Here is a 20,920-nt window from a genome sequence, read left to right as displayed (position 1 = left end):
AAGAAATCAAGCACGGATAAACTGGTAACGACAATTTAATGCAAAGAGCATCTCGAAAAAATTGTAAGAGTACGAAGCGATCAAACGAGCAAGATTTGTCAAAACGAAACGAAACGCTGCGTTGCATCCCCAGGTTCATCTCCGCTTCGTCTAATTCGCTATTCTGCTCACGCGGGTCGTCCAGGGACAACCTTAACCCGGGCAATCCCGGCTACATGGCGATGTTGGAGCCTCGTGCGCGCATCCGCAGCCTTCGGGAACGGTTAACAACGAACGGACAGGTCAATAGCAGGAACCGAATTGGCGCGCGTAAGCTTCTAGCCGAGATACGTAACGTATCTGGACCAATCCGACCTGCAGCGGGGCACAGCCGGGCCGATTCGATAAGCCCTTAATCCATCGGCAATTAGCTCGCGCGTACCGGTCCCACCGCAAGCCCTTTGCTCTTCGTCGCCGATTCGTGCCGCGCGTCGACCATCGAAATCGCTCCCTCTCTCTTTGATGCAATCTATCCGTTTCGCTCGGTTTACTTTAGAAATTAGCACGACGAGGCCTGCATCGCGCGACTGCGCTTTGCTAATTCATGATCGGCGAATCGTTCGATGCGAGTGCAACGAATCGGTAACGCGCGACCAGCAGCTTATCGCTTCACGAGTTTTCGCGAGTTTACGGATCGTTATCGAGACGACGGTTTATCAAATACCAACGTCAAATAAAATCACGTACGGCAAATGGGCACGACGAGGGGTGAGAGGATGACCGAAAAACGAGGGCGAGAGCCCGATGCAGTTCGAGAGTATCAGACGTGACCGACGAGATTCTGTTTTACGCTCGTGGGAGAGGAAACCGCGTGGTAACGGAGATATTGCGCGCCGCAATCTTCGTAAAAGGACCGGCGGAGGGTGATCGAGGACAGCTGGCTCAAGAGCATAGAGAGCCTCGTAAGAAATATCAAGGCGAAATGGACTCACCGTGATACGTCCTCCTGGGAAACGGCCCGCGGTGTTCCGGTGCCGTGCAAGGCGAGGGAAGAAGCATGACGTGACTCCTGCGAGTACGGTAACGTCGCGGTGTTGTTCTCCAGCGCTGAAACGGACCCGTTTTGCTTACCTGCGGACACACGAATCGAAAGGATTGTGCATTATTAGTACATGCATATGCATATATGTATAATACCATGATATAGACATAATATCTGGAAAAATGAAATAAAAAGTTTATATTTGGGATAACTGACGATCGTGCATTAGGTTGAATGCAAATGTAAAAGAGAAACATGTGGTTGCAGCTATGGAATCGATAAATTGAAAAATGTAATGTTTAATATTTCTGTTTTTCGGTTTTTGAGAAGCGCGAAACGTTAAATTGTTACTGAAAATTATGGTTTAATTTCATAAATCGAACAGAATTCGTTTATGCACGCTTTATTACAATCTTCTGTGAGGTATTTTATTTTATATTTAAATTTATTTGTCACTGGCAACGCGGGCGCGCGCGACATAATTCAATTTATTATGACTATTATTACAATAATGGCTTTGCTGCGTTTCGATGAAATTTTATGTATCTCTCCTCGTGTATCGTATGAAAACAGAGCTGACAGTAAACCGACGAGTAGAAAATACTGATTTCAATCCAGAGCGGGCTTGTTTATTCGCGTCGAGGTGGCTTCTCCGGGAAATTCACCGACTGTGCCTGAAGATTAAAGCAAATATTCGGATAATCCCGCGGGGCACCGATCTGCCGCGGCATTAAAGAGGCAATTTGAATTCAGACGGCATCAAACCACCGTTGCCAAGCCCGCTTTTTCCAGTGAACAGCGGATTGGTGAACTGTGCTGCTTACACTACGCGCTGCCACGACTTTTCCGGTTTGCAGGAAAATAAATATCGAAATATCGTCGAGGCCAAGATATACAGCCGCGACAGTTCGCCATCTCGCGAGGGTGAACCTTCGAGATAGACTTTATCATATAAAAGGCAACGATGCTCCGATATACTGCTACCATCTTCGCGTACGAATACACCAACGAGAATCCCGTTAATTCACGGAAGCAAAGTCGAGAAGACTGTTCTTCCTTTCCGAATTACCCCCGCGCATTTTTCCGTGGCATCGAATTTTAACGCCGCACTCTCGAGATTTCCCCGATCAGACATTTCCAGCGCGCGGTGCCCCGCATTCGTAGCGCGCGCGACGAACGAAGAAGAAGGGACGGAAGAGTGAGACCACTCGCGCGATTCCAGGCGATTTTACGAGACCCGTTTTACGAGATCGATGAATAAGTTACGGCCCGATCGTCGGTAAAGCCCGGCTGACGGGGGAAGACTCGCGGAGATCAAAAATTCATTTCCGCATCCACCGACGCGGAACCACTAAGGGTAAAAGGGCGGAGGGGTGGCGAAGGGTTCTCGGAGACAGCACGGAAAATCGCGGTTCATCTGAATTTCAGCGCGTCGCGGCGGCGGCTTTGAATAATTAATAGGGACGCCGTAATTATTATTTTGAACGAAATTTCGTGTGTGCGCGCGCGCGATGGAAAAATACGCGGTAGCGGAAGTGAGGAGAAAGTTAAATTCCATGCTGCACTCGGAATTTTCGATATATTTGTTTCGATCCCGTTTCGGATTCGGTTTTAGCGGATATTTCGAGACCACATAATTTTTAATGAAATCATTAATTATTAATAAACTTATTTTCCAGGATTTATTTTATATATATATATATATATATATATATCTGGGATTTATTATACATATTACACGAGATTAATGAGATCGAAGCACCTTCAAGAGAATGTACATTAAAACGTCATATTTTATTCATGAAATTTATTTAATTAATTTAACGAAATTCGCACATGTGCTATTCTTGAACAAATTAATTGAATCACAATTTTTCCGCGCCAAATTATTACTTTACTAGTTTCCTCATCGTGTTTCAATTTTACTCGATAATAACATGCATGCATAAAACGAAAATTTGATGACTTACGTGGCTGAGGCGACAAAGAGTTGTCCGTCGCTATTGGGGGCGGAGGTGGGGGTATGATTCCAGATTCCGGCTTGGCAACTAGAAGCACGACGCGATCTTGGGTCGCCTTCAGAGTCGCCACTGCCTCTTCGTGTGTCACGTTCTCCAGATTCTTATCGCCCTGCTGGAACCAACGCGGCCCCAGTTTTAGCAGAGTCTGCATTTGCTCAGTCGTGTGCATCGTTAACATTGATAATGTTGGCGACCAAATGGAAGGAAAATTATTCGAGACGTTCTCCGATCAACTCGAAATTTAACGAAATTATTTATACGACGTAACATACAGATCAATTTCAGTTTCACGCTCGATGTCGATATTAATTCGCGCGTGTTTTATTCACTTGCTCGGGAATTGGCCTACTTTTACGTTCTTTTTATCGAGCCACCGGCGAGGAAGCGACTGTTCACGAGACACGAACTCGGTATAGAGTCGTGCGACGCACACACAAACGACTTGATCGCGGTGACGCGAGCCTTCGATAATTGATTTTCCCCGTTCAATTTCCCCTGTCAAGCGTTACCTCCTCCGTGCACTCGCTGTGGTTGTCTCCCCCAAGACACTAAGAGGCAATCGGTCGCGATTATTACTGAACTGACGCACGCTGAAAGACGTCTAGCGCGGAAACTGGGAAGGCGACACGCAGCGAGCCGCTCTAAATTGTATAGCAAACATGCGATAGATTTCTAATTTAATAATAACATAAATATTGTTTTATATGGCGAATTTGAAAATAAATTAATTACTAAAAAAATTATTATTCAACTAAATTAATCATTACATTATTTTAATAAGTCGTTTGATAAATCATTTGAAGCAGTCAACTGATGTCAACTGAAGATATCTCTCTCCCTTTGGTAGTAAAAAATATATTATTAACAAGTCACACACGTGGTAGTTAGAGGAACAAGATACAAGAGCGAGCAGATTTCACATTTTGAAGCAACGACTGGCGAGCGAGATCGAGCATCCTCATTCTCGGGGAACCAGCGGTTAAGTACGGATGAGAAAAGTAGATTAGGTTTTCCAAGGCGCTGCCAGAGTAATTGATAGCTCCTTCATCAGCGATATACAGTCAGCAACGTTCGCTAGTCTACGATTTTTCGCTTCGGCGATTTCACCGTCTTTAAGGGCACGTCTCTTCCTTCCTAGGAACTGCGTGAAAGAGAAAAAAAGCACCGATTAAAGCCGCCGAACGAGTCAGCCGGCTTGATTTATGACTGTCGCCGGAGGGTGAAATGCAGAACTGCGCGCGTACGATCGATAGGCGGGCTCTTTTTCTCTCTGCGAAGGTGCGTTGAATGGTGCTCGGCTTTTCATGCTATCTCGAGAGTGGCTGCTGACTATTATCACTAGAACAGATAATCGAGGTTCGAGCTACTCGATTCCCCCGCGAAATTTCATCCTAGAATTCATTTACGCGTGATATAGTGCGAATTTCTGTCCGTTCTCCACGAGATAACACGACTACAAAAAATAATTTTGATTTTAACATGTTTGAAGTGTTTGGGATTGCATTACCACTCGATCAAAATGAGGCCCACGATGATTGGAAATGTTGATACTGAGAAAGTTTAATCGAGTCTTAATCTACCCTCGAACCCTTCGTTACGAATTCCAAGATTTTATAATTCGATAAAGGAAATGTGCGGCACGTCTCTCGGGATTGCTGAAAAAAGCGCGATATTTTTGGTAATCCTATGTATCGTTTTATGCAGGGAATTTTATCGGATTATAAAATTTTTAAATTTATATCGAGTCCAGAGAGAGAGAGAGAGAGAGAGGAGAGAGAGAGAGAGAGAGAGGGAGAGAGGGAGAGAGAACTCGATTAAATTTCCGACGTAAAAATTTCAATCGATATTTGTTTACGGGAATGTTGTGAAACTTTGCCGTTCACGTTTTATTTTCCCGCATCGCGTAATTATCGATCGATCGAACAGTAATTAGTTTCTCGGCGCGCTCAAAGTTTTCGGGAGTAATTATAAAACTCGAAACGGTTTCCGAGCTCGGCCGGATGCAGATGCCGCAACTCGTTTTTTCGGGGCAATTTAGAGATGCGCGCGTTTCTCGAGCAGGAATTTATCTGCCGCGTTTTCGAAGCGAGGGATACTTTTTTCTATTGGAAACCTTATTTAAAAGTCGACGGAAGATTTACAGTGAGGTCTCATCAATATTTATTGGACACAGACGATAGTAAAAGTCAGATATCTTTATGCCCTCTCAATAATTTTGACGATAAAACTCGCCCGCAAGTTCCATTTACTCTTTCCATAAAATTGTAAAGATAATAAAAGGGCGAGACTTTTGATCCGTATAATACAGATACGTGATTACTTTCGTACTCACATAACTCTGGGTATTGATCCGGATTTGAATAGCACCTAAAAAAAGTGACACACGTGTTGAACACGTGGCACGCGCGTCATTACGAAGCAATCGTCCTCGTTTCCGGAGGTGAGCGATTGTTATCGCTCGGGAAGAGGCTCGATCAATTACTCATAAGCTTCAGAAAGCAGTGTAATCTATTTCCTCATCTACATTTATCTCCCCAGCTGCGCAAAGAGGGAGAGCGAATGTCACGAAAGGGTGTGTATGGCGGTGGTGATCCCGCACGCGGTCGCTACTCTAAAATGAAAAATGGTCGCAAAACTTCATTTTCTCACGTGCTCCTCTCCGACCACGGAGAGTCGCAAACCACGCAAACGAGCTTATGGCACTCCAATCTATTTGCCCCATGACTAATCGTCGTTCTCGTCGCGACGTTACATCCTCCAACATGGCCCACATCTACCGCAATCATAATTCGATCTGGGAAAATTGTGGCGCATAAATACTGGACATTCAAGACGAAAAACGACGTGAGGGCGGCTTGTGTACATGGCTTAACGTATTATATAATATCCGCTTACCAGAGCGTTCCTGACTGCCACCAATTTGTCACCGACGACGAGACGACCGTCCACTTGGGCAGCCCCGCCGTCCATGATTTTGGTCACGTAGATCCCATTGTCACCCGGTATATGCTGATTGCCAATACCGCCGGCGATGCTGAAGCCGAGGCCCTTGTTACCTTTGATCAGCTCGATCTCCATCAGCTGCGTGTGCCTCCGTCGGCGTACGTACTGAAAATCGATGCGCGAACACAACGTTAATTGAGCGCGAGCTCGCAAGACAAGGAAAAACGTGTAAATTCCCCGTACAATTTCCGCCGTTTAAATTTAAACCGTGACATCGATGTCGCGGTCTCGTTCCAAGAAATCACATTGATCAGAGGAAAGATAGCTCCACGTGCTCCTTCATTCTGGTGTAACAATGAATCCACGTAATTAAATGCCCGCCCGATCCCCGATTTCAAACTGCTCTCGTTTACTCGGCGAGATTTATATAGTGGATTTGTTCCTGTGCGCCGCCGATTCTCCTTAAGGACTCGTTTATATCACTGCTAAGACGGGCGTTAATTAAATTCAGCACGGCAAGGAAAGTGATGCCATGCTGTTCCCGATTGACGCGTCTCGTCGAGTGAAATTCGCCAACTTGCGAGGCAATTCCATAAATCCGGATTTACAAATCGGATTTGTTCTCCACGAGTGTGTTCCGCCTCGAAGATGCATTTACGCGTCACGGGGGGCGGTAGCGCGCAGCAAACTTTATGCCGGAATAATAATATCCAGGATGGTTCGCCCGTAAATGCTTTTATGCCTTCCGCATCGTTATTTTCAAGCTATAGAAGGGTTAATAACGCGTGCGGATGCTGACTCGCGCAAACCTTCGAGTACCTCGAGAATCTTCGATGGTCGTTGAAAAAGTTATTATTCCAAATAGTTGTTATTCCGAAATACTGTAACGGCATCCACATTAACGTTCTGCCTAATTGTCTCGGCAACGCGGAACGCTATCCCGGAAGAAACGCTTTCATCCAGGCAGATCCTTGATTAAAGTCTTTGCGACGAGAACGAGATGGATTTTTACGGATCTACGATTTCTACATCGAAGCACCATCGATTTCCTTCCCGCCGCGAGGGAAGCGACAATCCACCTGGGGATTTTTTCTGAGGGTGACATTAACGTATATCCGAGAAGCACGTAACGAACGATCCCATCGAAACTTTCCCTCATCCCTCGGCGACTTTGCCGGGGCTACAGGAATCTCGAAAGGCTCGGGTGACTGATCGTCGCTCCGGGACTTTCCTCAAACGTAAGCCGAAGATATTCGACGCATCTTTATGACAAATATGGAATCCGGGGAAGGCCGTCAATCTCGCGGAACTTTTCAGAAGTCAAAATGTCGCCGGGAAACTCACAGAGTCGAAAAAAAGGGAAGAATCGTAGAGATATATTAACGAAGCGAACAAATTCGAAGCGAGAGAAGAGATTACGTAGGAGTCGTGCGTGATAAACGTATGCTTATAATAACATCATGTAAAAACCACGTGAATAAACGGTGTGGAGCGATACGAATTTAGAATCGAGGATACAGTCGGCTATGATGAAGAAATTGGGAATATTTTTTTACGTTTTCAAATGGAATGCCATTAAGCAGTCGATAATGTATCGGTAATGATTGACTAATATTAACAATTAATGAAGTGCTCGGTCAGCAACTATCGGGGCGGGTAGCTCAGGGATTGAATATGCATATACGAATTTAACGGCAGAAATCACGCGCATTACAACATTTGCAATTCAATTATTCCCGACACATTCGTCGTGCAATTAAATCCGCGCACTTGAGATGCACATATGATATGGCATATGCAATCGTAGTAACAATGTGCCGGCGGTGTAACGCGCGTGCAATTCAATTAAATTCGGATTTGGCATTTGCATACGTCAGTTCGCGTACGGTGCCATACGGTACGATACGTTTAATGCATCAGTTAACCGATAGTTAATTGCATTTTCCCGCTCGATGTTGTAATCCACGATAATCTACATTATCATGTACAATTAGATATCACCAATCAAAAATAATCAATCGAGGCACCAATCGTTTCCTCTTCCACTCGTACCCGCACGTTTGAATCAGAACATCCATCAGCTACAGTCCATCAAATCGAACTCAAGCGATCGACGCTCTTTTCGGAGACACACGTGGAGAGTAATGCGCACTGTATTGGTGAAATTCTCGATTGATGCACCGATCGATCGCCAGAATGGAAGCGCTCGTCGATGGAACAAGCGGTCCGGACACATCGGGAACGAGTAACTAGCGCGCATCGATGCAGACATCGAGGGGTTGAGAGGAGGGTGAAACTTACCAGTTTGACGGTGTTGCCGGCCCGTTTGAGCGCGTCTACGGCGGCCGCATGCGGTACGTCGACAACGGACACGTCGTTCACCTGCAGTATCGTGTCGTTGACACGCAGCCGGCCGTCCGCGGATGCCGCACCGCCCGGTATGAGCTTGGTGATGTAAATGGCGGTGTCATTGCCGTAGTGCGGATTGTCCGTGCCGCCGGCGATGCTGAAGCCCAGCCCCGCTCCGCCCCGCTCCAAACCGATCTCCTCGTACTCCCAGTCATCATCACCGTTCACCTGGAACCAGAAATATCATCGCACGTGGCGTTATTCGCATCATTTCCTCGACTCTACATGTTATCAGCAAAGTCATGAGTTGTTGTCATGAACTTGGCTCATCTACAAAAGAAGCTTGGAACTGAAGGTTCCTTGCTTCCTCGCAAGCTAGCGTAAGGTTTGCGCGATTCAGTACAGCGTTATAGTAATCACGATCGAAGGATATACTGACTCTCGTGGAAAGAAAAGACTCGTCTGGCGAGAGTCCAAGATCAGTAGAAATCTACGTGAGATGCGAGGTGCCACGAAAGCCTAATTGCGCGGAGGACTTAAGCTCTCCCATATGTGAGAGAGGGGTTAAGCGGTTAATTGATTTTGAGCTTCACATGGGAGTAGATTAGGTCGTACAGTGTCCCCTGGATCGATGATGGTTGTGCGGGGACAGAGAGCACACCGTTTAGGCACTCAGTGCCAGCCATCGCGCCCGTACATCAAGATGCTAGTTCCTATTCTGTCGAGTAACAACGCGCTTTGTTCGCGTACATGTAGATAGATAAAGAAAGATTTAAATGCAACCGATACTCAAAGATGCCGGTGATCCGGAATGATCGAGCAGAATTAATACGTTTGGAGTTGTAGCCGATTGACGGTGAAAGACTCGAGGATGTTTCTTGATAAACTCCGCGCGAACTTTATCTCGTTATAAGTTGACGCACGTGGAAAATTCCGAGAGGCGTGGCAGCAAAGAAGCTCGTTACCGGCCAAGAAGCTCGTTACCGGTCTGAAAGACTCGTCGTGCAATCAACTTTCGGCAACTCCGGTACGAGACACCGTATTAATATTCCATAATGGCGGGATAATTAAAGAAGCCTGGCGTCTTGCAGTCGCAGTTTCGGCGACTTCCGCGCTTTTAAATCGCACGTCGGGGTACATCAAAGCAAAGTTAATAGATAGGGAACAAAACATCAGTCTCGAAAAAAGAGAAAGAGAGAAGGAAAGGGACATTCGGAGAAACTCTTCGCATAAACGCATAGGTGAGATTCTCGTATCGTAAATGAAATAATCGCAAACAAGTAACTGAGAGAGCTTAACGCGGAAGACTACGATTGCGCGCGGACAATTCCTACGATACCAATGGCAGCAAAACGTGGGCCACTAATGTAAACTAATTAAATTAGCGGCGGCAAGTACCGGAAAACTTGTACGATTAACGTGATTCCCGGAGGATGGTACGCCTAATGAAATAACACGGATTTCCGGCAGGAGAGCAGACACTAAAGGTTCTTCCCGTGCGCGATCGCGCAATGCAATTATGCACAATCCACTAGAGCATGCAAAACCATTTTAATCGGATCAAAAGCCAACTAAGCCGTAGGATAATGTGTTAGAGGGCATGTTCTCGCGCGGTGGAACGCATTGTACATCCCCAGAGGTATCAGCGCGTTACGATATACGTATTCGTATTCGTACAATTACGATACGAGCGAACGATACCATTCAGCGAGACGCCCTGCGATACAGTGATAAATACGCAAATTAATGCACCAAAATTTGTTCTCGTGCCCGAAGAACTTGCTCGCGCCGCACTGCATTGATATTAATATCTGCAGTCAGGTGTCTCACTAAATATCTGCTCCACCTATTTCTCATCCACGTGCTAATTCTCCAATGCCAGCGAACTGAGGGATCGTTTTCGCAGAAATAAAGGACGCGTTACTCGATTCGCCCTGAAGCCATCGACACGATCGTGATTTGAACTTGTCGGTCGCCGAATACACATTGGGGGTGCACTTTATGGGGTTGCGCGTTTAATCACTCACGTCTCGGTCGGGATACGGTGCGAGTGCAAGCTTTAAAGGCCTCTCTCGTAGAGCGGACTCGGTCGTCATCGTGCAATTATGCGTCTATCCGCGTGCGTGCCATTCCGATCGCATCCGTTGCAGTATAAACGGCCGGATGCTACGGAAGGCGAAAGGATTCGCGTGCAGCGGTATTCCCTCGCGCGCTCTCTCTCTCGATCTCTAGCACGCAAGCATATCGGAATTCATTCCTGGATGCATTCCGATCCGCTTGCGGCCGCCGCGCGTATCGAGACGAACAGCCACCGCCAGGCAGATTTGACGCACGCAATGCGGCAATTCCCGGCGCATATTGCGGGATCGCGAATTAATCGTGCCGGAATTATGCTATTCTGTTACCCCCCCCCCCCCTTCAACCCTCTGTCCCGCACCATGTCTATCCATGCCTACGTCCGATATCGCCGTTGCCAGCGACGATGCGGGTCCGCCTGTCAACGTCGACGTTACGGCAATTATGTCTGCGCGGGAATTAGTCGGCGATTAGCGGCGCGATTATGCAGCCGCGCGCTGATTAATCGCACGAACGGGAGTGGAGAGGGGAAGAGAAAGGAGAGAGAGAGAGAGAGAGAGAGAGAGAGAGAGAGAGAGAGAGAGAGAGAGAGAATCCACGTTCTCGCGCCACGTTCACCGAATTTGTTTGATGGCTCGTTAGCGGCGCCGATTAATTGGCCTGCGTGTTTCCTGCGCGGCGTTTCGGCGCGCACCGTGCTTGTGCTGCGAAAATGATCGAAATTATTCAAGTTATGAGGTGATGATTTTTTCGTTTTATAAATGGTTACTTTTTTCAAGAGAGAGAGAGAGAGAGAGAGAGCGATTCGTTTTCTTCTATGGATCGTAACGAAGCGGACTTGGTAATCTCGAGTTCCGTGTTACATAAGTAATCTATGATAAATCTGATACATATTACGTAATTCGTTAGACTGTGGAGTTGATCTCGTAGAGCTACGAGGCATAAACAGCAGGAATAAATTATTAAATGGAGCTGTGAAACTGCTGATTAACTGACCTCGCCTTCTTTAATTGCCCGAGCTTCTTCCTCGAGCGGTCGTAAGCAACCGCAACGGCGGAAGTCACGATAACGATAAACGAGCATGTTTGGAAACGATTCGTTACCTCGGGCGATTGCGTCAACGTCTCAGTTAATTGCTTCCGATTTCACGCGGTGTCACCGGGGTAAAGACGAATTCGGGTGCTCGCCCCAGCCGAACCATGAAGAAAGCACCCAGATAAATCAGAGTTGCCAAGTTTGTCGTCTGGAAGAGGCGTGTTTTCGCCAGGAAAAATTCGGAAAAACTCGGAGTACTTTATTCGCTCAATTCCGAGCACTCTCCGCGCTAATTATCGGAGCTCTCCGTGCGCCATCGATAGTCACATCTACACCGCATGCCTTGGTGTGTTTCCAACTGTACGAATTACTATATATTAAAATCATTTTGTACATTTAATGCTGATTACTCATTGCCGCGTCCTACGACTAGTCCTACAGTCTTCGATTTCCCATTGAAACCTCGACTCAACGGGTAGTATACGAAATCCACCTTCTACTAGTGGTCTGTGAGACCGCACCAATAATTTTTCGTCATTTTGTTAAAAAAAATCTCGTTCTTTAAGCGAAAGTTCGTTCGTTAGGACGTTACCTTTCTCAGGAATGCACAAGAGCTTAAAGAACAAGATTTTTTAATAATTTTAATTTTTTAGGTTAGCGCCAGACTATGCGCGATTCGTAATTAATAATTCGTCTATTTATGAATAATGTGGAGGGAAAATTCGTCGATTCGCCATTCACACTGATTTGCTAGCCGAGCGATTTTTTAACGAAACTCAAAGGACGCGAATCATTACGAATCAATCTATTCTATGAATTATGAATGATGTACTCATGTGAATCGCGAATAGTGTGGAAGGTTTACACTGACGAATAACAAATTTTCCCGAATGTCCAATAAATCTCTACAAATTACGAATTACGAATCGCGCATAGTCTGATGCTAGTTTAATGCTCGATTCACACTATTAAGGTCTCTTCACACATATCCGTGACGTGTCAGTACCGTATCAGTGCCGTGTCGATTTGCATATGTTACTACGCCGGACATGTATAAATACTAGTATAAAAACATGTATGTATAAAACTGAGCGAATACGGCACTGACACGTCACGGATATGTGTAAAGAGGCCTTTAGTCCGCTCACGGTCCGATGAAATATTCTTCCTTTCTTTATAACGAACATATTCACATTATGAGCGAGACTTGAGAGTTACCCATAATGCGAATACGTATGTTATAAACAATGGAAGAATATTTGATCGGACCATGAACGGACCGATAGTGTGAATCAACCCTAACAGAGCGTGTTCCGGAACCATTAAAGGGCTTACGATCGTCGTAAATCACGCCGCATGGAAGCTCGCACGCGCCGTACTAAATTACATTAATTACCATTTTCTGGATCCGGTTGGCCATGCCGGCGCTCATCATCCGCATTACGCGGACCACCTCGACGCCATCGCAGATGATCCCAGATGCAGAAATTAGCAGCACCGATATATCCACTTCCACTCGATCCGATTATACGTGACGACGAGCGTCTCGCGAATGATTTCGCGAATAGCAAGCTGGTGTTGCTGCAGTTAGAACGTTCGGCCTGTTGTGTTATATGCGACGATAGATTTATGCGGTTTACATAATGCACGCCGCGTCTTCGCTTTATTCATCGGCGACGATTTTTGCCTCTTCTGCGCACGGATACGGCGCACATGCGCGCGTTTTTACGTTTTTACGCGCGAATGTGCGTGTCGTCCTCCTCGGACGACAACAACGAGATGTCGACGTCGATTTTTTATCCAGAATCAATCATTCCTGGGATTTCGAAGGCACACGCTGTAACACGTAGTGTTTGATGTGTATTTCACGGCAAAAAAGAAACAGACACTTTTGTGATTCGAAACCAGAACAATAACGTTCGCGGCTGCAATTTCTGCCAAAATAGCTTTATGCGATCCGCAGCACGTCTTTACGCGTTGAGTGAAACAAGATTAAGACCGAGAACGAGAACTACGCACGCGTTTTTTTTTCTCACGACACGCGAGAGTACGACGTGGCCGCGCGGAAACGCGAAACTGCGGCTTCCGTCGCACGCGCGCTCGCCGCTCGCTCCGACAAGAAGTAACGTTATCCGGTCGCGCGGCGGAGCGTACTCGCGCGGGGCCTGTCGTGCCCCCCTGTCGCGCTAGTCATCGCTATTATAATATCGGGCGGAGCGCGCTGGCTATTTCCGGCTCTCCGTGGAAATAAACGCGGCACGCGTCCCGATAGCGCCGTGGCACGACCGCCGTCGCCGAGGACGGAATTAACCGGGCGATGTGGCGAATTTTGATCGACGGCCACGTACATACAGCATCCTGCGCCGATCGTTCGTTGACCGCTCCCGAGAGCAATCTTACGTCAATGTAATCGGCCCGGCGCGGAAAGCGTGCTGGAAGAAAGAAGCACGCCTCCGCTCGCGCTTACGAAACGCACGCGCGTTAAAATATCTCATGCGTGCGTGCGTATGCCCCATTCTGCGTATCGTCACTTTCGTATTTTCACGCAAGGCGATATTTTTAACTCCCGTTTTCCCTACCGTCCTCCCGCCGCTGGGGAAAGGGCCACACCGTGAGCTTGGAAACTTGGCTCGGTGTACACGCCGTCATCGGGGCCGCGCGTGTTTCGAATTAACATCCCGCTCTTGCCGTGTCGGAACCGGCTATATTCGTCGGCCTTTGTACGCCGGTTCCAACCACGACGGATAAAGATAGCCGCGCGTTTCGCGCGGCAAGTAGAGCGGATTTCAGGCTACGCCGACCTTGAAAGTAATCGCCGCCCATTGTCCGCTTAAATCCTCGCCGAGAATTCTGGTAGCATAAAGGAGCGAGTCTCCTCTTTGTGTTTTTCGGAGATCTGAAGATTCACGGGATGGAAAAGCCTCCAGCTGGCGATAAATTAATCAAAAAGGATAAATGCTTCGATTTATTGTACAAGCTACGTATGGGCGTTCGGGGGTGTTTTGCATGAACATGAAAGCGTGCCGAAAAGAAAAATGATTTGTTACTTTGAAATGCGAGAAGGGAGTAAAGAAGAGCGTAACACGCTCGCGGAGACTTGCGCAATCTTCTAAATTTAATACTTCCTTCTCCGGGTCTAGCGGGTACCGTCTGCATACAATACCCGCACGTAACGTAAGTAACGTGCGCGGCTAAAAGGCGAGAACCGGAGCGTGTTAAGAGGAATTAACGCCAAGAGTAATCCGAGCCTCGCGAGAATTGTCATGGTCCGCCGTTTTGTTCCGGAAAATTGCGACAAAAAAGGGAGAGAGAGCGCCTTTTTGCCGGACTCTTAAATCCTGAGGCTACACACACGCAGGTTTCCAAGAGGGAACCTTGACATGCGAGAAATTACGTCGAGCGTGTCTCTGCTCTGTGCAACCTACATCTCTCGTCAACCTGACGTTACTTTTACATAGCGTCGAGAAAATTATAATTCATTCCGTCAAATAATACTGTATCGTAATTCATTTGTGAGAAGTTACGATTTCTGCTTGACGTCAATCCAACATCTCGCAGCAGCGCGAGTAATCTATCAGCGCGCAAATGATAGACCCACGGGAATACCGCTCAAATACAGTAAAGTGGCCAACCGTGTACGTGGATCACATCACGTATACGTGGGCCCATAACGGCGCCGATCAACCGGTCAAATTCTCTCGCGAGCGACGCGAGAGCTCGTGGCCCGCCGCTCCAAAGTTTCGCGAGTTCCGCTCGCGAATCGAACGAACCAAGGTGAGAGATTCAAGCGCGGCTGACTCCCAAAACTACACGAAACTATCTACCTACCATTACTTGCCGCGGAGTGCATTAGCAAAATTGGAACTCCTCCAACCGGCGCGGCGTCGGAGCGACGCTTAGTTGCTCCGCGTCGTGTTTCTCGCGTGCGACTCGCTCAAAAACTGATATCGTCGCGACTGGCGCGGGTCACGGCGACTAATTGTCGGCGAGGAGAGCGTCCCGACGCTCCGACGTCTACGACGACGTCGTGTCTGCGGACGCGTCCAGGCTGGTCCCGGTTATTTCGTCCAATTATGGGCCGAGCCAGAACCGCGGAAGTGTCGTTTGCCGTTCACGCTCCGCATGGCCCACGCTCTAAAGTGGCGGAATCACTGTTGGAATTTTTGGAACCGCGGAATGCAACGCTTTCTGCCTCTCTTTCTCTCTTTCTCTCTTGCTCTCCGTCTGCTGCAATCTCTGGTTTAATTCTGCAAAAAATTACACGGCCTTCCGTGAAGCCGGATGCCGGGAGGAAAAGTCATAAGTTGGAAGCGTAAGAGCAGAGCCAGCCCGGCGTCTAATTAACGCCAGCCAGCACTTTTGTTCTTCGTGAACGTAATAAGAAAAATCCTGTTTCTCTTTCCTTCTGGAATAATGTATACGCATAGGTTACGTCAGGTTACTGTAAACCGCAAAAATTTGCTGTACAGAGTTATGAAAATTAAACGTCACGCTATTAAGGATCCTCGCAGCGTATATTAAAAAACAAATGCAATACACACACACGCACACACACAGAGTGTTACATTTGTCAATGATTTCTCCTAGGAAGCAACCCGGAAAGACTACGAATTTCCCAAATATCAACAAGATGTACGCGAATGTTGCTCGAGAAGAAAAAAACAGCGAATTAGCTGTTCGCGCAGTATGATACGAAAGTACACTCTGCGTTATGAAGCACGTTGGCCGTGGATTAACAGAATCGCGACGCTAGGTTTTCTGCGAGGAAGAACCGCGGAAAAAGCGGCAATTAAACCTTGCCCGTCCCGTGCCTCCATGCGCTCTCCATCGCCGACGGATTTTAATTTTGCGGTTTAATCGCGGCCGCTTAGTTCTATTTTGCACACCGTTCGCGGTACGCCCGGCGTTTTCTCGCGCGGTAATCGCGTGGAAATTCGCGTGTCCGACCAACTTTTCGCGCTCGTGACTCTGCATATTCCAATTTTTTACTGTGTTTTCCTTAAACACGACCTGCATTAAAGGTGAAAAAAACGGCGGCTAAAGATTGCATGCGTATACAGTGTCATCCTCTCACCGTGATAAACGTTCCCCTCTGGCAGCTCTAGTTTATGGTATAATAAATATTATAATTTGTAGTGCATGAACAACAATATCGATCTTGTTTTAATATACAGAAGGACTAAAAGAATTGAAAGATTGAATGATGAGATGAACCTGTCGGTGGCTGTTCACCGTACTTAAATGCAAATCGAGACAACGTTTGGAATTAATATTCCCATTGCGCTTCTCAATTTTTTCTTATTATTTCGCGCTGAAAAAAGCTTGTTCTGTCTCTGTCCTCTCTTCACTTCTTAATTTAGAAACCGCCCCCGTAGTCGTGTTTCTTAATTGATCCATGAATAAATTAGTCTCATCGCGGCGACAGTTTAATCCTGACTTACTCGGGGGGAGTTTCACGTAAATTAAATTAATCAAGATAATTCAATATATATATTGTATTTACCACTATGTTACCCGCTACAAGTTTCAATTTTTCACCCTGATCGAGGAGAGTGAACGTCATGCGAATAAATAAAGTCGAAGTGGCCCATAAAAGAACTGTCAAATCGGATTGCGCTTTCAGGGCCAATACAATCTTATCCTCTCGCGCAGAGAACGCTATAACAATCCGAAAATTTGGCAAATGGAATACAAATGCGATTGTTAAATTTATCGCCACGTACCAAAGCACGTAACTGCGAAACGCTCTCGACGTTTTTTAGTGCGCTATCAAGGATGTGGAGTTAATTCCGCCCGTCAATCCTGCTTCATCGGCGTCTCTATTCGCGGGGCTGACATCGCGTTACGATAACGGCGGATTCGCGTTTAGCATACCGTGGCTTTCTGGCCGCTGTACAGGTGCGGGTTTAATTCACGAAGCTTGCGTACCCCGGGATTTAACGGGGTCGGCGGTGCCCCTCATTCCACCGAGACCGATGTTACCCCGGGCGTAAACTCGCGATACCCGAAACGCACATAAAACACGGACAGTGTATGAATGCGGGATGTACGCTCCCTCCCCTGGAATCTGTGAATATATTTACGCTGATACAACTCCCGCTGCGCGCGCGAACGATCCCGTGAATCTCGGAAACGCGAACGGTTCAGCGGTCGTAAACGGTCTCTAACGTTAGCTAAAGCTAATGTCCTCAAAACACATCGAAGAGACGCTGATCGGCAATAAAATCGTCCGCGTTTCAGTTTATATACACGGACATCGGGTGAATTCTAAATGCAACCACAAACGTCACAGTGAGTACAAATTATCACTAACAAGTAAATATATTACAAAAAATAGAGAGATCGTCTATTTAGGTCTCGTTTCAGACACTTTCTTAAAAATGTTGGATTTGATGAGGTACGAGAGACAGACGAGAACAATGGGCGATCGACGTAATCGACTGAGGCGAGAGCGCGAAAATAATTTACCCCCGCGAAATTGATCCCACACAAATTTATCGACTGACATTAAAAGTCAGGCGCGCGCGAAATTAATTTCATACGCGCCCCGTTCCGAGGGCGTGATTAATGAGCCCGTATTAACGATCCAATCTTCGCGAGCTGCGGACTCGCCAAGTTTCTCCCGTAGACGTATCGGAAAATTCGGGCGGCTGCAGCGGATATTGCAGCTGAGAGTTAATTGATCGTTTCAACACATGCTTAACGAACAAGCGCGGCCGACGATGGGGATTCTAAACAATATTCCCCGCGAAATTACGAAATTACGACGCGATCGCGAGTCCAGATATATCTTGTGACATCAATCTACCGGCTGACTCGCTCAACTCGTCCCGGAAAATGGACTGAATCCGCCGTTAGTTGTGAACGTAATTCTCGCTTTGACGCGCTCGCGCGACGATTCAATTTAATTCCGCCTCATAAAGTATTCCTAAATTCTCGGTGTTAATCGCGGCTAATTTATTCGGGCGATTTAATCACGGCTTGCGACGCGACGGAGCTCAATGTCTCTGGCGTTTTTCTCGTTGGGGAAATCTCGAGAATTTACACATTCACTGTTTTTTCGAGTGTCTCTCAGCCGCGCCTGAAAAATATGCAGCAGGGGTGGAGGAACAGGAAGCAACGCGTTAAGCTTTCTTTACACACGAAGAAACCGGCTGCGATAATGGTATAAATATTCATTAACGATGTTTCCGTCTGAGAAAATCCCGTGGACGCATGCCGGAAACAAACATAAACGAATTGCAGGGTGTCTTCTTACGACATACATCCCGGCGACATATGAATGCTGAATGAAAAAACGGACTAGTGGTATCGTTCATTACTTTATTAAATCGCCGTGCTATTTATTACACTCTTCATTTTATTCGTTTTTTATTTAGTCATTATTATATTTCCCTCTTGTGGGGAGGAAGAGGAAAAAAAGAAATAAAATGTCGGTCGTCTAAACCGACGTCAAGGCAACACGAAAGGTAACGAAGAGCTTTCCTCCACAGAGGAATGCGCATCGAGATATTTCCTGACGAAACGAAATTTGCTTCAAAAGCTACCAGTGCAAAAAAGTTCCTGACGCGTTAACTTACATAGTATATCCCAGAATATTCTGAGTAATCTCGTGAAGCACACGCGCGCGCGGATCAAAATGGAAAAAAACAGAATTTTAAATTACTAATATTAAAATCATCGAGATATTTAATATTCGCAACTGCAACCAATAATGATTCATCATTTTAAATTGATGCCGGTAGCTAACTAAAAGAATAAATTACTAAGTTAGTATATGAGTTCGTGTTTATTTTGCATGGATCTCTGTAACTATGTATTAACTTGTACATTTATAATAATGTCTCATAAGCGAACGTGTGCCCTCGGAGGGTTGCAGAGATAAAAACGTCGCGTGTGACGTCGTGACAATTCCACAGTCATACGTGCGTAAATTTAAAAAGGAGGAATAGATACTATCTCACCGCTTCAGTATCTACTCGCGAGTTCTTCGGGGCGCGTAAAAAACGTTACGACCGACGAACGAGAAATACCACTCATCTTTCGAAACGAAATAAAAATTACTGCCGCCGCATAAGGATCTCGAAGACATTCTTGCGAGCGCGTATGGAATCGCGATTAACGTTCGCGAGGAAACTTACCCGCGATGATACTTTTAATTCATCACGTGACGTAAAAGAAGAGAGATTCTTAGGAGAAAAGTGCGATAAAATTCCCAGGAAAATACATGATAATACTACAATACCGAAAGTTTGATATAATAAAGTTATTCTCGCTTTCTATCAATTTAAATGATAGAGATCGCATCGCAAATCGGTATTTTATATTTCTATTGAGGAAATTTTGCAAGCGACCGACCTTTTACTCCTTTCTAAATGAGCCCGTTCCGGAAAATATCCCGACGTTTACGCTTCTTTATGCTTCTGCAGACAATTCGATTATAAAGATCCGAGGCGAGAAATGTATCATGCGGCGAGGCGCGGCGTTGTAAAGCGAAATTGCACGAGTGAGACATCAAACTGAAAGCGAGGAAGGTAACTTCTCATTGCACGCAGCCGGCTGTCGTTTGCATGCCTGAATTATTGCCTTGATCAAGAATAAAAGGTTATTACTTTTGAGTTGAAGCTCAAAGTTTCCTTGAGTAATAAAAATAACCCGAGCACTGAGCGATTACAAATTATTCTATTTATGCGTTTTACGCGTTCTCCATATATGGAAAAAGAGAGTAAAGATTTAGAAAAGTGCTAAGATGCATTAACAATAATTAACAAATTTGACCTGCTCCTGCTTGTGTTAATGAGACAATAAAACTTTCCGTGTCGCTGATACCCTAATACGACACGGAATGCTCGTGCTCTGCAGTAATGTTAGGACGAAACGAGACAATCGACAACGACGACGAATAAAATTTCCTCTTAACAAACGCAGCCAAGAAACGGGGATCGGAATGCTTAATACGAAGCACGAAGGATCGTAAATTTATTCCAATCCTGTATTCCGTGTCAGCAAACAGGCCAGAGCTGGAGGCTTCGGGTTTCCTCCCGCGCGTGAATAGGAAGCGAGCAAGTCGCCCTTATCCCGGTCACGTCCGGCTGCTTTTCTTTCCCCGCTTCTCCCTGGCCGCCGTCGGTGTTGTTCGTTCGGCGCGAAAAGGGTTGTTAAACATTGCTTACCCTCGTAAAAATCCGTTCCGCCGAACAGGACCGCACGTCTTTATCGGATCACGAGGGAGGCCAGAGGAAATCGGACCATCGTACGATAATAGCGCGGGAACCGGCGAGGCCAAGAGGGTTTCTCATGCGAAACACGACGCGAATTTGCTGCGAAACGTCGTATAACGGAGTTTAGTACGTACGAACGGGATCGTGTCCTCTCGAGATTGCCCGTTCGATCGGAGCGCGAAATGCGCCCTTGTTTTCTCTGTCGCGCTGCAATCTCGCAGAATAATCAAATTTATTACTCCCCTCGCGCGTAC

At 46.4% G+C, this 20,920-nt stretch overlaps 1 protein-coding gene across 21 annotated transcripts in view; it reads right to left on the bottom strand.

The window, feature by feature from the left end:
- The window catches only part of LOC105282675 (disks large 1 tumor suppressor protein), a 452,432-nt gene that overhangs the window by 55,430 nt on the left and 376,082 nt on the right, over nt 1–20,920 (bottom strand). For 19 of the 21 annotated variants that reach the window (XM_026969150.1, XM_026969153.1, XM_026969151.1 and 16 more), the window contains 4 exons: nt 8,287–8,562; nt 5,938–6,150; nt 2,992–3,154; nt 972–1,110 (listed from right to left, as the gene is read on the bottom strand). In XM_026969150.1, the coding sequence (XP_026824951.1) occupies nt 972–1,110; nt 2,992–3,154; nt 5,938–6,150; nt 8,287–8,562 (791 nt within the window). The remainder of the gene's footprint in view (nt 1–971; nt 1,111–2,991; nt 3,155–5,937; nt 6,151–8,286; nt 8,563–20,920) is intronic. The other 2 variants (XM_011344848.3, XM_011344862.3) reach the window with 1 other exon arrangement.

Source organism: Ooceraea biroi, chromosome 4 (genome assembly GCF_003672135.1).
Source record: "Ooceraea biroi isolate clonal line C1 chromosome 4, Obir_v5.4, whole genome shotgun sequence".
Lineage (NCBI taxonomy): Eukaryota > Metazoa > Arthropoda > Insecta > Hymenoptera > Formicidae > Ooceraea > Ooceraea biroi.
This window is presented reverse-complemented; position numbering and strand designations above follow the sequence as displayed.